Source organism: Paralichthys olivaceus, chromosome 12 (genome assembly GCF_024713975.1).
Source record: "Paralichthys olivaceus isolate ysfri-2021 chromosome 12, ASM2471397v2, whole genome shotgun sequence".
Classification (NCBI taxonomy): domain Eukaryota; kingdom Metazoa; phylum Chordata; class Actinopteri; order Pleuronectiformes; family Paralichthyidae; genus Paralichthys; species Paralichthys olivaceus.
The window spans coordinates 17,539,561-17,556,036 of record NC_091104.1 but is presented as its reverse complement, the minus strand read 5'-3'; the positions used below and the strand labels follow the sequence as shown (position 1 = coordinate 17,556,036).

At 41.1% G+C, this 16,476-nt stretch overlaps 1 protein-coding gene across 4 annotated transcripts in view; it reads right to left on the bottom strand.

Moving 5' to 3' along the window:
- The window catches only part of LOC109627888 (NHS-like protein 3), a 31,707-nt gene that overhangs the window by 10,848 nt on the left and 4,383 nt on the right, over positions 1 to 16,476 (bottom strand). For 3 of the 4 annotated variants that reach the window (XM_069536334.1, XM_069536331.1, XM_069536332.1), the window contains exon 2: positions 10,996 to 11,314. In XM_069536334.1, coding sequence (XP_069392435.1) covers positions 10,996 to 11,290 — 295 coding nt within the window. In that variant the 5' untranslated portion in view covers positions 11,291 to 11,314. Of the gene's footprint in view, positions 1 to 10,995; positions 11,315 to 15,734; positions 15,755 to 16,476 lie in introns of those variants that run through there. The other variant, XM_069536333.1, reaches the window with a different exon arrangement.

Below are 16,476 nucleotides of genomic sequence, written 5' to 3'. Positions count from 1 at the left end.
GGATTGTGCAGAAGCTGGCGATATTAACACACTGGTAGTGATTACGTATGAGCCCCAAACTGATGTTTACATCTTGGATTTGGATAAAGACACTAAACCTAATGTATGCAACACTGCAAGACCAGTGTGTTCAAGTTTTGGACATCTGAAAAAACAATATGTAAAAAAGGAAATTAGCTCGAGGGGGAAGTATGATTCATTTTTTAACATGTAAATAACCGGATTTCGAGTAGACTATTTTAAATAAGCAAACATCTGTTGTTTTGGTAAAATATGGAAGCTCTGGAAACAGAGAGAGAGGAGTGTTCGGGAAATATTTTGCCTCAGCAACTAAAGTAGACAAATTACAACCAGTAAAACAGTGTTTATCATGCGTAACCATGGTGATACTTAAGTTGTAGCTGTAACTACTGGCTTTAGATTAGCAACACTGTCATTTTTACAGTAAGGTAACATTTTTACAAAGATCTGTAATTTAAGCTTTTATTTTATGAACCCGCAAATGAGGAAATATATAGAACTGCCAATAAAGTGGAGATGGTAGATCAGGGGCACAGAGTCAAGAACTGGCCATCAAAAATGAAAAACACCCTCTAAGTAATTTATCCACAAATTATCTATTTTTCCATTTCATAGTGATCATTTCACATTTAACAAGGCTGCATAATCAGATAATAATCCTTCATAATTATTTTTCTGCTTTCTCATTTAACATTTAACAAGCTGCGACTCCACACTTTATCTCTGACCATCTCCACTGTAACTTTCCATAACACACCCAACACAGTTAGTAACACTGAGGTCATTAGTCTCTAAAATTTACTTTTTTTAATGAGTTTGATTAGAAGTTATGAAAATGTTATTACATAATGTTCTCAGTGGTGTTTTTAAGATCTCTGCACTGTCAGGATTAAAGTTTGGCCACAGATTTGACCCTTTGCTGGAAGTCTTCCCTGCAGTCTCTCTCCCTTTCACACAAAATACTGTCCTGTCTAATAATAAAGACATAAAAAATAACTATAAATAAAAAAGTATTAAAAATGTGGTAGGAAAGCAATACGACTTATTTGGGCTTAAAGAGATTTCACTTAGGTCAGTTTAAAAATATTGGTGTCAGCCTGTAAAACACTATTATATATACACAATAAACAAGTGCTTTAATTGCAGACAAAACCCAACCTCTGAGAAAATATTGACAAAATGACTTCACTGTCCTGAGGAGGGGGAGGAGAGACTAAGATAAGTTGCTCAGTTCAACATTATTGTGAAAATCATTGGTTTGAGAACCAAACACAAACACATCAACAAACTGATGTTCACGTGATGTAACTCTTCCTTGAACCGCTTCATGGGAATCAAACAGATGCAAATACCCACACAAACACACCTCTCATCCCTGCCCTAACTTGTCCTCTGTCTTGTTTTTGCATCACCAGCAGACATTCTCTCAGCCTCGACGGAGCTGCCAGGTGCTAGGATCGTCACAAACCCAACTGAAAGCACTGGGATAGCAGCAGGGATAAGGGTTGAGGGGCTCAGTGTACACTGGACAAACGCATTGTGGGCAGAGGTGTGTGCGCTTCACGCTCTTGATTTTCAATGAATTAAATATAAACATCACAGCCGAGAGAGACGGAAGGAAGAAGTGTGGTGTGCCAATGACAACAACCCAGGTAACATCATCTGGCACGCAGGGATACACTCCAATTCACTGTCAGACACTGTCAGTCTGTACGCCAGCAAATCAGCACATATCAGATACCTCCAGACCCTTCAAGCACACACATTTGACAGTATAATCACAGTCACACATATATTCATAAAGCATTTTTATATGCAGTACTTTGTGTATCACACCATTCAAACATCGCAGGTTGGGGTTCCAAAAGCCAACTGATGGAGCTGGGGATCGAACTACCGACCCTGTGGACGACCTTCTCTACCTACTGAGCCTGAGTAATTAGTATGTCGTCACTTTGATTAATTGATATCATAGGATCAGGTTACAATATGAACCTCCCCACAATCTTGGAAACTTGATTTTCAATCCGCTTTGTAAATATAGTTACAATATCAATAGTACATGAGGATGAGCATTGTTTATCCCCCACCCTGTGGCCTGGACCGAGATATCCCCGATCTTTTTTTATGTGCCTGCCCACTGACAGTTGGATCATGAAAATATTTATTTTTATATTTCCATTCTTTTTTTTCTACTGCATATATACTCAAGGTTTATTAAGGCCATCCCCCCAGCAGATTCATTAAAAAATGAAAATTCTGTAAGCCCCAACATTCAAATTCGTCTCGAAGCTGCGTAATTTACACATGTTTTTAGCCTAAATATGCAGTTATCTCCTGATAGTCGTGAGTTTTTGCTGATCTAGTCTTGCGCCTCTTCGGCAAGAGCTTGTGCAGTGTGCGTGCGCGTGAATGTGAACACATAACAGTGGACATTTAGCGTAAAAACACTAAGTAAATGACTCCATTTGGAGTCTCATTTGAATATCAGGGCTTACGGAGACTTGGGTGACACCACAGGAGCAGTATGGAGGCATTTATTGTTTTTTGTCTGTTTTATTATGTTTGAAGAAGTGGTCACCAGTTACTTAATTGTATTGGTTTTGGCTGCAACGCTGTTTACCCCTGAAACTTCAAAAGTGTTTTGTGGACTCAAACACTTCAACCACCCCTCCTTCAGCATAGTAGGGAGTAGACGAGTGAATTTTCATTTTGGGTGAACTATGCCTTTAAATTTCACATAGAGACAAGGTATTTCTTAATAGCTTTAAATGTAAGCAGAAATTCAAATCCCATTAAGAACAGTGCAGGGTGAAGTAAAATATTCAGACCTGTTCGTGCCTGTTTAATGTAAGCACAACTTTGCTACAGGCTCCTATGACATGTGATTACAGACAATAAAACAGTAAGAAAAGAGGTCAGCATTCTTGGTAGCGGATGAAGTGTGAGTAGCAAATGCTAATAATAGGCTGGGTATAGCTGAGGTGAAATTCAGAGCCAGCTGATGATTGTGGGTCAAAATTGAAGAGAAAGACAAAAAAATGCAGAAGCCAAACTTTTCCATTTGTTATTCTGCGACTGCCATTAAAGGGAGTTTCCATCCGTCCATCATTGTTTGAGAGGCGGGATACACACTGGTCAGGTTGCCAGCGGATCACAGGGCCGACATACACAGACAAACAACCATTTGTCTCTGTCAGTCACTTTAAAGTGTACATTAATCTCACCCCAATCTGTACGTTTTTGAACTGTGGAAGCTGAAGTATCTAGAAAAAACATGTGGGAGAACAGAAACAGGATTCGAACCAGGAACGAGGATCAAACCACCAATGCTCTGGTTAGTGGACAACCCGCCCTGAGCTACCTCTACGCACAATGAAAAAAAAAAAAAAGTCAAACCGTGCTGCCCCAATTTAGCTTTCCATTTATTCAAAATATTCAAATAAATTAAATGATGCATGCAAACACCTCTGGACAACTAAAACCCCAGTGTGTGCTGACGTACACTGGACAAATCTATTATACACAAGCAGAGTTCAGCCTTATCACAGCTCCAGTCCGACAACAGGTCTCTGAAGAACAGCGTGTTCTCAGAGAGGGAAACTGCACCAGCCAACAGTTTACGAACTTTACTTAACGCCACAGTGGGAGGCTAAAACCAACAAAGTTATCTTCACTAACTCCACCATGAATATCTACTCTTTTACAATAAGCATCATCGCTTCAAACTGTCTTATTAAACTGCAAAAGTCACGAATGGTGACTCACAAAACTTTCCAGGCACATACATTATTTATCAGTCTCTCACCACAGTGTGTCAGCACACATTTTCCTTTCGTGACAACAGCGTGTGCAGTTGTTGAAAAGCCACAGCAGTGTATCTGCATATCTGGACCATGAAACAATGTATGATATCATGAATTTAAAACTGTTGCTGTTGGCTGTCCTGTCAGGTCTATTCCCAGACACAAAACAGGGAAGGATTGCAGAGAATAAAAGCAACTGGATGAAATGAAACTTGAGTACAATGTGGAGATGGCACTAGAGGGCAAACTGGCATTTTTTGTGAACCTCTCTCAACATCTGAATGACCTAAATATGATCTGCGCTGACATTTGGGTGTGGCGACTCTTTACCTATTGAAATAAAATCCTGGTAAATGTCCGTAAAACCCTGTAATTATAAATAAGCATTTGTGTGACTGTTTAGTATACAGAGAGTCGTAAACACAGAAATTCCCATGACGTCAGAATCAACTTGACTCTTACCCACACATAGACAACTATATATCAGTGGCATGCTTCAGAACAAGCAATGAAAGCTGTGCTTGACTGGTTAAAGCTAAAAATAGATGTCAGTTGGAACAAAACAAAAGAGGAAGTGATATCTCTCCTTACATCTCAGAACCGTACTCTGTCTCTTTAAGGATCTGATATCGCCCATTTGTAATTTATTGCCCTCTTGTGGCCGCAGTAGGCTATTGTCTCTTGAGGCTACTTTGTCCCTATCATTTCTGTCATCTTCATGAATGTTGACGTGTGCACTGTAAATGATCCTGCTAGGACAGGTGACCAGACTGTATTTAAAGATGGATGACATGACAGCACCCCAAAAGTGAGGGAAAGTCCTCTGGATTGCCCCCTGGTGGCTGGTTGCAGTGTAGGCCATAAACCCTGCCTCCTTCGTATTCGCAGATTGGAAACAGACCTGACAAAGATATATTCTTTCAATTTAAGTGGATCTTATTACAATTAGTTTCCCAGTAAGTTCGGTTTTAATTAGTTATGTCATAAAAACATAGGGAAAATGTCATCATGGACAGCTGAGGCCGCGTGTGTATCAGTGGACCTCAATACTGCAGCTCCGCTCTACCATCACTACTGCGCAGACTCTGGCTATGATTTTGTCAAAAATGCAAGATGGCAGCACCCGTTTTCAGGATATTTGGGCTTTTTGAACAATGGGGGAAGTGGAGATGTGTCGTCCATCTTTATATACAGTGTATGTGGGTGACTATAGGAGCAGAGCAGATGTGCTGGTGTGTAATTCTCTCATCTACAGAGAGGCTGGTTCTCTATGCAAGATCTGGAGTAAGTGTGAGAATTTTCCCATGGCATATTGACACAGGAAAATACAGGATTCTGTGTTTGTCACTGACAGTTAATAGCAAATATTTTAAAGATAACCAGAAGTATTTTAAATATTTATCTACTGTCTATAATGTACATGAGATGGAAGGAGGGGGTGTGTGTGTTGTGTACATGCATATGAGACTTGTTTTCAACCTGACCTCAAAAACGAATATGACTGTATGTTTAAAAGTCTGTAAAGTATCAATTAAATTGACCTCAACCTCTCTCCTCCAGTTCGTGTAATTCATCAACAAGAATCAACAAGTGCTTTTCACTCAAAAGCTAAATAATGGCAGCATCTTTCAGAGAGATCTCTCTCCTCCTCCTGAGGTAAAAAGGCTGTTAATGACTTCCTGCTATGAGAGGAAGAAAGGGAAACTCTATCTTCTCAGTTTTTTTCTCACACCTTTTCTTCAGCCCTTCATTGTTGCTGTGTCATCATCACAACACAATAAGACACCCTACGCCCCACAAACACACAAAACTAGCACTTTAAGCACTGAAATAATAATTTCTAAAACTCGTCTTTTGCCTGTATTGGGTATTGTGTAACTTGTGCCTTGTTGCCTTCATGGTAGTGTGATTGTTTACTTTCCTTTCCCTAAACAAAGCATGTGCTGCAAGTTATTTTTCTTCTGTCTTTTGCTTCTTCCTCTGCCATCCCACACACACTGCGCATTTATTAAATAATGCTACTGCTGTTAGTTCATTAAAAATATAAAACGTCTAACCTTATGATGAACCCGTTTAAGCTGCACTTATTTTATTCAGCTGTATTAAAACAGGTTTGGCAACAGTTTATCAGTTCACATAGCACCTTTACATAGCATGGTGTATTTATTCCATGATAAACTGACAGTAAAGCTACAGATCGACACAAGCCTAACAATCCAGTTTCACTGAGTCCCTGACTGAAGTTTCAACAAAGGAAGATAAATAAAACTCATATGATCTGAACTCGGCCTGCAAGCCAAACATACGCTCTCACACACAAAGGGCTCCCTATTAGCTTCCTCTCAGAAATATTTTTATAACTTTCAGGAATGTGAGGAATCTCTCAGGGAGTGTTCACAGTGAACAGGTGACCCTCCGAGAGCGCCACTGTACAGTATGACCTCATCTGTCTTCCCTTCTCCTTATTTTCAATTTAAATACACTGGGGGATTATTCTTAAAGCCCACAGGATCTGAGGGAGTTGCACAAGAGAAGAGAAGTCTGTTGTCTAGTTTGACATAAGACTGAGTAAACTGATTGTACAGCAGGGAGATAAATCTTTGTCAGACTGTCAGGTGTGACAGGATCCACATTGACTGGGTGAGGAATTAGACAAATAGAAGTTAATTAATTTGTAAAGACAGATAAGCTCTGGCTTCTGGCTCAGGATGAAACACTGTCAGAGAACATAATGAGGAGTTGGGTTGATCACACTGAAGGTTCAGGAGGCCAGAGTTTATCTCCAAAAACCTGCTGCTATGCATTTCCCTCCCTGGTCAAACTCCACAAGACTTGTTTACAAAAATACATTCCTGTAAGAGCAAAGGGCAACGTAACCCAATAAAGAGTTTGGATTTGGGTGTAGAGACCAAAGCTGAGTCAGGCCAGGTTCACACAAACATTTTGAAATGATTGGGTTTGGTCACATTAACTGTGCTATGTACGTGCCTGTAATCGGGGAAAACATTGGGATTGGGTCTGCGGACACAAAACAGTGAATATGTGTCTGGTTTGGGTCAGGCTTGGTTAGTTATCTCTTGGGTTGTCCAGGCTCGGACAGAAAACTGTGGCCTAAGCCACACTCTAGTTTGAATGCTCTTCCTGAAGGAAATTTTGCTCAACCTGCACCGTCATCCTGAAGTGAAAATTAAGAGCAAACTTGTTGGGAAATCCAAATATCTGATGTGTTAATAGAAGGTTTGTTCAATTTATTATTCCACAGAAGACATACAGAATTACACAAACACAGCAGCTAGCTAGAGCTAGAGGTCTGTTTATATATAATTTGTTGATAGTATTAAGAATGAATACATGTATGTATGTATACCATGAGGAAACTGAATTCCACGAAGTCTGTCTTGTCTGAGACTCACACATTTTTGAGCTCATGTTTTATCTTTGGAAGAACTACTGAATGACAAAATAGAGCTTTTTGCACAGAGCATTTGGAAATGTTGTTTGTTATATTGTATGTTTATCTGTTTGTCTGCATCTCTATGCATACGGCCAAAACAGTACACAGAAGAGAGGCAGAGCTGAAAACATGTGGTGAATAAAGGGTGGTGAACTGGAGGAGGGTTGTGTGGCGTGCTTTAATTTTAACAGACTTGAACTGAAACTCACGCTGATCTGCACCTCGCTGTGTTCATGTAGTCCAGCCCTGACACACCGTTCTCATACACACTCCATTTGATCCTCTGTGGGTTCCAGTGTGATGAGGAACAATGTGAGCGGAGGGGTCAGGAAAAAAGAGAACCCCTTGTTCCTCCCCCACTGTAACGGTCCTGGCAAGGCATTTAATTAACTGGCACCGTGCCCGCCATGCCAGGCATTTAGTAGGCAGGAGGCCCCTCGGGCATCACTACAGATCATCATCAGGGGCTCAGCCTGGAGGTACGCACTTTTATGAGCGAGTGTGTTACATTGCTCCTGCAGTAAACCTGGATGCATTTTGGGAATTGCAGAGTTTCTTGTTTAATCAGAGGAAGCGTCTGATGAGGAGTTCACTGTGGCTGTTGCCAGCCCCAACACAATACATTTATAGAGCATAATAACAGACAGGTCTGGTTCCAGAAGTCAATTTCCCATTAATTTCCTCCATTGACGTTTCATCAAATCCTTGTAAAAAAAAGTCTGGAACCAGGCCGACCAGCTACTAAAATGGAAAAAAGGAAGGAAGGAACCACACATCCCATAAACCATTGCAAATTATGTTTTTCCAAAGACTTTCTTTTTGAATTTAACCTTGTTATTAAAAAAGTAATGCACTGTAGTGTATAGTATAGTAAACTAAGTATGGTAACACTGACCGAAACAATCAGAGCTGACGTGATTTTTGCGGTTGTAGTAAAAATGTCCATGGTAACAGTGAGCTCAACCAATCACAGACGGCGCTATTACACTTAAGGATTGTGGGTAATGTAGTACTTGACAACGGGAATAAAGTGCATTACTATTACAACACAGTTAATATCATACAAACTCTTGGTTCCTACAGGAACATATCACATCGTTTAACAATCTTGTAGCTTGCGTTAAGTCTACGTTGGATAGTTACAATATTAGGCCTGATAATCAAAATGTCTGTTCAGAAAATGAATGGGAATTTTGCTTTCCGAATAATCCTGTTAAACTCTCAGTAGCAAGCACATATGTTAAGTGTCAGTTAGAAGTCAAGTTAAAAGTCAGTTAGAATCAAACACTGTGATTAACTTAACCTGACCTGATATACAGAGAGGCCCATTCTAGCTTTAGTCACAACAATGTGATTTAGATTTTTTCTTAAACTAATTAAGAAATTCAGTAGGGTCTCGGCTCCATGAGGGAGGCAGCCTCTCTAAGTCGACTGTGGCAGAGGAGAAACTTCTTATCTCTCATCACAGTTTACTTTCTCTTACATAACCCTGCCTGTCTGCTGCCGTAGCACAGTGCAGTGCAAGAAAGTACACTGGTACTTTTGTCTGCGTAATCATCTTCTACCAAAGTGTGTTTATACACACTCGTCTTCTGTTGTGGCTATAGTTTGACTGTGTGACTGAATGAATTTGAATCCCATGGAAATCCCCGCCCAACATCCTACAAGCTGTGGGCCTCCACCACGAAGGAACGCAGCAAAAGAAACGGGCGGAGCCGCCTGTCTGAAGGGTAATTAGCCAAGACTGCACAAGCACTGTCAGACAAACACATATAACACAGACCTAACCAAACACTGCTGGGACTTCTGTGTTTTGACATAAACCAACTCAATAAACCAAGGTTTTGCATGTCTGTGTGTTTGATGTTTTTGTCTGACTGCATCAAGGTGTGTGATTAATGAGGGCATAAAACTAAAGTTCCTACTTACACTTAGTTAACACTGAAAAAACTGGGTTAACAAAGAGGACTGCTATAGTGAAACATGCTGACATACGAGCCCACATGTGCAAGCTCCAACAAGATCTGCCGAGCGCAGCTCTGGGAAAAGTCAAGAGTGTCGCTGTTTAATTTTCTGGGAGTGTGTGAATATATTTTTAAGTGCTCACTGTGCGCGTGCGTGTCACCTATTGACAGTGTGGGTGTATGTGTGCAAAGTTAAGATGAAAGACACCTGCCCCTTAAATGCATGTTGGTGTAAATGGTGGCCATAGCACGGCACTTCACTCTCCGTGTAAACCCGATGACCAGGTAGGTAAGAGATGGTATCACAGGAGAACAGGACAGACAGAGATTTTTTCACAGCAAACAAAGTGAGCTGAGGGTCAGGAGGCGAGTGGGAAGTCAGTCTGAGCAAACACCTTTGCAGTGAACAAACACACATGCCTGGGAGGCAAGGAGCGGGATATTCTACCAGTTCCCAGCAACTTATCCTTGCTTGTCATAAATGTCATGATATTAAACTGCTCTCTGCAGAAATACTTGTACTTACAGTTCAGTATGTGTGCTTAATCAACAACAAAAATAAGGCATTATCACTATACTTTAAGTATTGTAAGTACTGAATGTACTGTGACCTCATAGCAGGAACTGGAATGGCCTTGACTGTTCCTTGGATTATGTGTGTGTGTGTGTGTGTGTGTGTGTGTGTGTGTGTGTGTGTGTGATTTGCTTAATACAACCAGTGTTTTATTATTAAATATATTATCTTAGTCATTAGTAACTTATTGTATAGAGAGAACAATGTAAATGTGGTTGTTAACACAACAATGGTGTTTGCAACTGTGTCACTGCGCAAGTGCACACATGCACCGTAATGGACGAGCTACCAGGGCAGGATTCAAGTCTTATATAAGACTCAGAATTTCCCCCAGAATGCAGTTTAGACGAGGCGTTAATCCAGGTAGATCTTGAAGCATTTCAACTCATGATCAATTCAGTTAGTAGATGAGGGGCCAGACAAAAGCCACATTCATTACACATTTGCCTCTGTTCCTTTTCCCCCTACAGTTTAATGGTTTATTTCACAAGAGTCTTTTCATATTTTTAGTATTTTGGTAAATTTGCCATGGTGAGCAACAGAAACTGATTATTTTAATAAATAATGGCGAATTGTAGAGAAGGGGCTTAACATCCTCTGACATCTGAGTCATATAGAGTTAGTTTGGGGCATTTTCTTAAAATCTTCTAGGGGGCTGTACGTGAGAATTAAAAAGTCAGAGTCTTGAGCCCCCTCGAAGAATGTATTTTCTCCCATTTTCTAACAAGTAAAAAAAACAAACAAAAGAATACAAAATCTCAGGATGAAAATTAGGGGCAATACAAATAAATGTGATTCAGGAGTTTTTGGTGATAAGGGCCGACACAGGTGTTGATGTGCTGGAGACAAAAACGTGTGATTTCCTCAGAGGAATTTCTGTCCTGTCCTGCCTCCTGCATGCTCTACCCACGCACTACTCCAAACCTGAGTGCTCCAGGTGATTTACTGAATGTGTCAGACCCGGAAAATCTCCTGCTGTGTTCTTCATATGAGAAAGGCAAACTTCAGAAAATGTCCAGACCCAATATTCCGGACATTTTCCTGACTTAATGTCTGAAAATGGCTTTTCTGTGGATATTATGGCACATGTAGAATACTGTCAACTTTACGACAGAGCTGCTCACTTAAAAAAGGTGAGATTAAACTAATGAAGTGCAGCATCCTGCGGGCTCTCACCGTGACTGTTTCCATGTGGATGTGTGTGTCGTCCCGACCTCTGCCCTCCCTTGTCTCCACCTTGTTGTGCCGATGGGTGCCCGACCAAGGCCAAGTCGAGTGCAGGACCCAAACCCAGATTCCGCCCATTAGGGCCCAGACCCTTCCTCTTCTTGCGCTGCAGCCAACCCAGAGCCCGGCCGAGGGAGTGACTGCGCTTCTTGTGGCCCCTTTTGCTGTGCTTCTCCTGGGCAAAAATCTGAACCACATCCTGGGGCAGGAGTTCCCCAAACCCCAGCGAGTCACGGTTAGACATACCACCTCACACTGGAGCTATGCCCTGAAAGAGAAAAAAAGCAAAGAAGGAACAAAGGTTAAGATAGAAATACAAATTTAAAGCACCACATGTGCTGGCACTCAACGAGAGGTAAGTACCATAGCAGGTTTTTATCGATTTACAACCTTTTCTTGCTCCCATTTGGATTTTATTAATGTCATTAGAGAATCCAACAACTTACTGAGAGACTGAGATTTGCTCTTGGTAATCCATCCGAGTGAACATAAACAATACGAACTGAGAAATACACTTTATTTTTATATCATACAGCACAGTTACCCTGCCATTGTGTTCAACCTTAAGCTGGAGCGATTATGAAAACATTAATGGAAATCACAACATCCAACATTAGAGAGTCGGCTCCGGCAAATCAAACAGCTCAAATTCAAATATGACAATATATCTGATTATCTGCCTTCCAGCTTTGATTTCCCATTAACCAAGGTCATTATGGAACGGTCACACAAACAAAAATGTTGAGCGAACATGGTGGGTCAAAATTCACTAAAGTTGAACCCCCTGTGCGACGCTGCTACAGGAAGCAAAAGTGTTATTCACCTCATCACTTGAACAGATTGGAAGCGAAGGTTCGCCACTGATACATTCGCCAATGTGTGACCGGGTTCTTATTTCTGCAGCTGATGAAGTAGATACTGGTTACTCCTTGAATGCACAGAAGCAACAAAGTTCACAGTGATGGATTACCTACGTCAAACAGGTTTCAAGTCTCAGCAGAGTGGATTTCACTTTGAAAAAAAAAGGTTATAAAAGTTTAAAATCAAACTAAAGGACATGCTATACTTTAAGGAAAGTGTGGTAGCGATGTTAACTGTATAAAACTAACAGGATTTATTAAAATTTAATGAATCCAGTTGTTTTGAAAAGAACATGTGTCCACAGTTGCACAAATGTATTCTTTAGAGGAACTCAGCTGGTATGTGTGTGCACACACTGGTTTGTATTTGTGTTTGTGCGTCTCCGTGGGCAATGCTCATTCAGCCCACAAGCTCGGCCTACACACAGACCCCCTACTGTCTCTAAACCAAACTTCACAGTTCTGCAAAGAAAGAACTGGCACCGCTCCCTTCATTCCATAACATGGAGTCATAATTCACAAAGCCGCACCCGTAGGCTCATGTACTCTTACACAGGCACAACGGCACGACTAGGAAGAGCTAAGGAACAGAATAATAAACAGTCGCCAGTGTGCAGCGAGGCAGTTTCAACCAACCGTCTACACACATGTATCAATGTGGTTCCTGTTTCTTGTTATGTTTCATTGTCGTCCTTCATCTTTTTTTTCATTGTCAGCACAGTGATCTCATCGCCTTCTCCCCGTCTCCCTCCACCCTTCACCATGCTACACTTCTTTACTCTGAGGCAGATCTCCCCTTACTCTTCTGTAGCTCACACTGGGCTTCCTCCAGCCGCGCACTTTATTACATACTTATCTGTAAATCACAGGCTAAAAGCAGGAGAGAGCTCTTGATCTGACAGAAGTCAGAGCTTGTAAAAAAGCAGAAAGACAAAGGGAAGGTGGGAGTGGACGGGATTTAAGATCCCTGGATGATGTGCCGTCGACAAAGTTCACGAAAGGTTTTTGGCTGCCATAATGTTTCTGGATCATGCAAAAATAGTGTAGTGAATTTGTAGCTTTTTTTTTTAGGTGTTTGAGCAACACGGTCTGGAGGAAAACTTTCTCGCCCCTGTGACGAGAGAGGAACCTTAACCACACAAAACTATGTTTCGTCATGTTCTCTGAGGATTACACATTTTTTCTTTTCCCAAACTGTGTCTAACCATCAAAGAGAGGCGAGGGCTGTGTGTGCGTGCGTGCGTGTGAAAGAGAGATGAGAAGATAGAGGACTATGGTTTGGATGTAACATGTGGAAAAATGTTCAAGCAGATGTGGACAATATGAAGCCAGATCCCTTACATACTAAACACTGACATTGATTCACCTTTTATCAGTTTGTAAAACCTTGTAAGGATCTGACCCCTTTATTATGACCTCCACCAAAAGTTATGTTTTCATCTGTGTTTGTTTGTCATTTAGCCGGATAATACAAAAACTACACTTTGTGGAGAGTTGGGGCATTACCCAACAATGAACTCACTTTCTTCAATTTCTTTACTATCGCAAGATTTTCCATTTCCATTGATTTCTCAGACAATAATTCACTGGTCTTGATAAAAAAACATGTTTAGGGGACTGATATTTATGAGTGTGTGTAATTTGGAGGAGATCAAAATAAATAAAAATGCAAATCTATAAGTGGTTTCATGAGAGGACTGTTGGGACAATTTCTACAATTTGTCTAAATCAGGAGCCATAAAAGTGCTACAGTTTACACAGAGGGGACGATTATATGTCCACTATCCATGCACAATTCCTGATTCAATAAGGTGTACATTTTAGTCATTCAAAACTGTTCCAAGATCAAGCTTGTGTGCTTTAAAAACAGGAGGTTATAATTCAAGGTGGTGTGAGTAGTGGAATCAATTGTATGAAGTGTTTCGCACAATCCGGTACAACACAATGACTCAGCCTCACTGCCAAAGACATGAACATAATAGGCTTCATAAAAGTAGACTTTATGGTTCCCCTCGACTCCCAGAGGAAAGGCGAGCGAGTTGTTAGTATTTACTTTCTGGGCAGCATGAATGTTTGCTATGACAATATCATCCCTAGAGCCACGCCGATGGTTTGGCTAAAAAAAACTGGAGTTACTATAAATCTGGCTCTGGTCTGTTTGTGTCCAAACTCCTGTCAGAAGAATGCAGTCCATTATGAGAGGCTTCAGCTGAGGACCTGGATGCTTTTGAAACTTTATTCATACTGTATCTGGTTCTTTTCTTATCTAAACAAGCTTTAGTTGTTATTCGCTGCAGTACATCTGACGTGGAGCTGTCGTCCTCTGAGGCATGAGCTGCAGAGAAAGGCCAATAACAAGAAAGATCTCCTCATGGAGAAAAGTACGAACCCTCTCCCTCCTCTAAGCCCTGTGTTTCTCCTGCTCCAAATTACAGTCATTTGGCCATGACTAAGATACATGCATCTGAATTGGCTACACTCGCCAACAATCAGACGCCTCACTCAGGAAAAGAAAAAGCGGGGGGTGGGTTTGATTCATTCATCTATAGCCCACAGGCTGCTCGTGTTATTTCCATCAGAGAGGCTCCAGGCCAGAGTCATGCTAAAGAGCTGTGGGATGCGGCGGGGGACCACCCAGCGGAGCACTGTCTGTGTAGTGTGGCCACAAGGAGTTGACTCACGCCGCCGTTTGTTACACTAGACAACCTGCAATTTTTAGTTTGGCAAACAAATGTGTTGATGTTAAGAATGCAGCTGAGCGTCCTTTAACATCCTCACCACTCCATAAATATGCTGTGTGTAAAGACAATGTCTGTCACAATCCACCTCTCTTGTAAATAAGGTAATTACAAAGCTGCTTAATGGTCCCAGACATTACTTAAAGGTTCAGTGTATAAGATTTAGGTGAAAGGGATCTCTTGACAATCCTTAGGATTGTTTCATATTACATTTCTGATTCATCTTCTAAATTGTATGAACTATAGTTTTCTTTACCCTAGAATAGATCTTTATATTTAAATACTTTATATTTACATCAGGAGCTGGTCCTCTCTTCGGAGGCCGCCATGTTTTTTACATTAGTCAAACTGGACAAACTAAACCCCTTTTGAGTTTTTATGACAACTGAAGGCTATCACAGGTTCTCATGTTTGGAAGGGAGGGTGAGGTGAGGGGTGTTCAGCTGCGACATACAACTTCACCACTAGATGCAACTAAATTCTACGCACTGAACCTTAACCTCCAATCACAACTTTCAATTCATAGATGCTGATAAACAAACTAAACATGGTTGCCCTGCCATGCTGTGTTTTCACATCAAATTCTCCTGACTGTTTATGGACTGTAGGGGGCCAGGCTCTCACTCGGACATTTGTGTTCAAACCTCCCCCTATTCCCGAGAAAATACAAAGGATCTGCTAAGTTCAGTTTAGGTTTTTTAAAACATATTTTTCCCAAAGGATGTCACCTATGTCACCCACACACACACCACTAAATAACTTAAGGACTGACTTAGAACAATAACCCACACACCTTATCACTGAGTACTGTGTGCTATTTATGTCTTTGCACCATTTCCTGTGTCTTAAATATGTGTTAATGTATATTTTTTGTGTATATCTTATGCTGCTCTTCCTTTTACAGCACACTTCCTGAAGAGCTGCTAAACAGACAAACAATGACTTTTCTAGAGCTTTTCCATTCATATCATTTTTACTGTAAAGATCGTAATCAAGTAATGTGCCCAAACAGACAAGAAAACTCACTCACTCCCTCACTTCACTCACTCACTCCGCAGAGGGGACATGTTCCAACATGCTGTTTACTTACCCTTCACAAAAGACGTGGGGCCATCGCGTCAGACGGGAGGCACCGCTCTAACACGGCAAAACCTCAACGCAGTGTGTCAATACCTGCAGCGCAGAGCGATTATCTGTCATTGACAGCGGTGTGTGTTTGTGTACACGTCACCATAAAGCAAATCGAGGACTGATAATAGTTTACACACTGTCAGGAAATAGACTGCGAGGCCTCTCGTATCTGGGGAACAGCATTTATTGATTACGTCCCCCTGCTAGCTGCACGTTGCGCAGCTTCAGGACACAAATTCCATGGAAAATCTGGGACTCCTGTCCTCTTTTTAGCAGGTCAACAGAGTCAAAGCAAAGCACTGACACCTATCTGGCCTGAGGCAAGGCAGCATCAGTTACTCTACAGAGCCAGACTCCTAAATCCAAGATAATGCAGCATAGATCTGTGTTTTACACTGGGCTCAATATTGTGCACCGCTGTGTCAAACTGGTGAGAGAAGAAAGAAGGAAAACCAGTTGTTGTTATATTTGAAAACCACTTTAAATCCAAGCAACAACTACAAACACACACCCTGAACAGAACTGTGTCGAAGCGGAATTGGAAAAATGTTTCAGTATTTGTTTTAAACAGACAGGCTTGAGGGCAGGATTTAAAACTCAAACTAAACTCACTCCAAACAGTTGACTGCGTTTGGGAAGGTTTTCTAGAAACAAATTGATTTATTTTGTGTGACAAGCTGCAACCATGTGGTAAAGAGAGA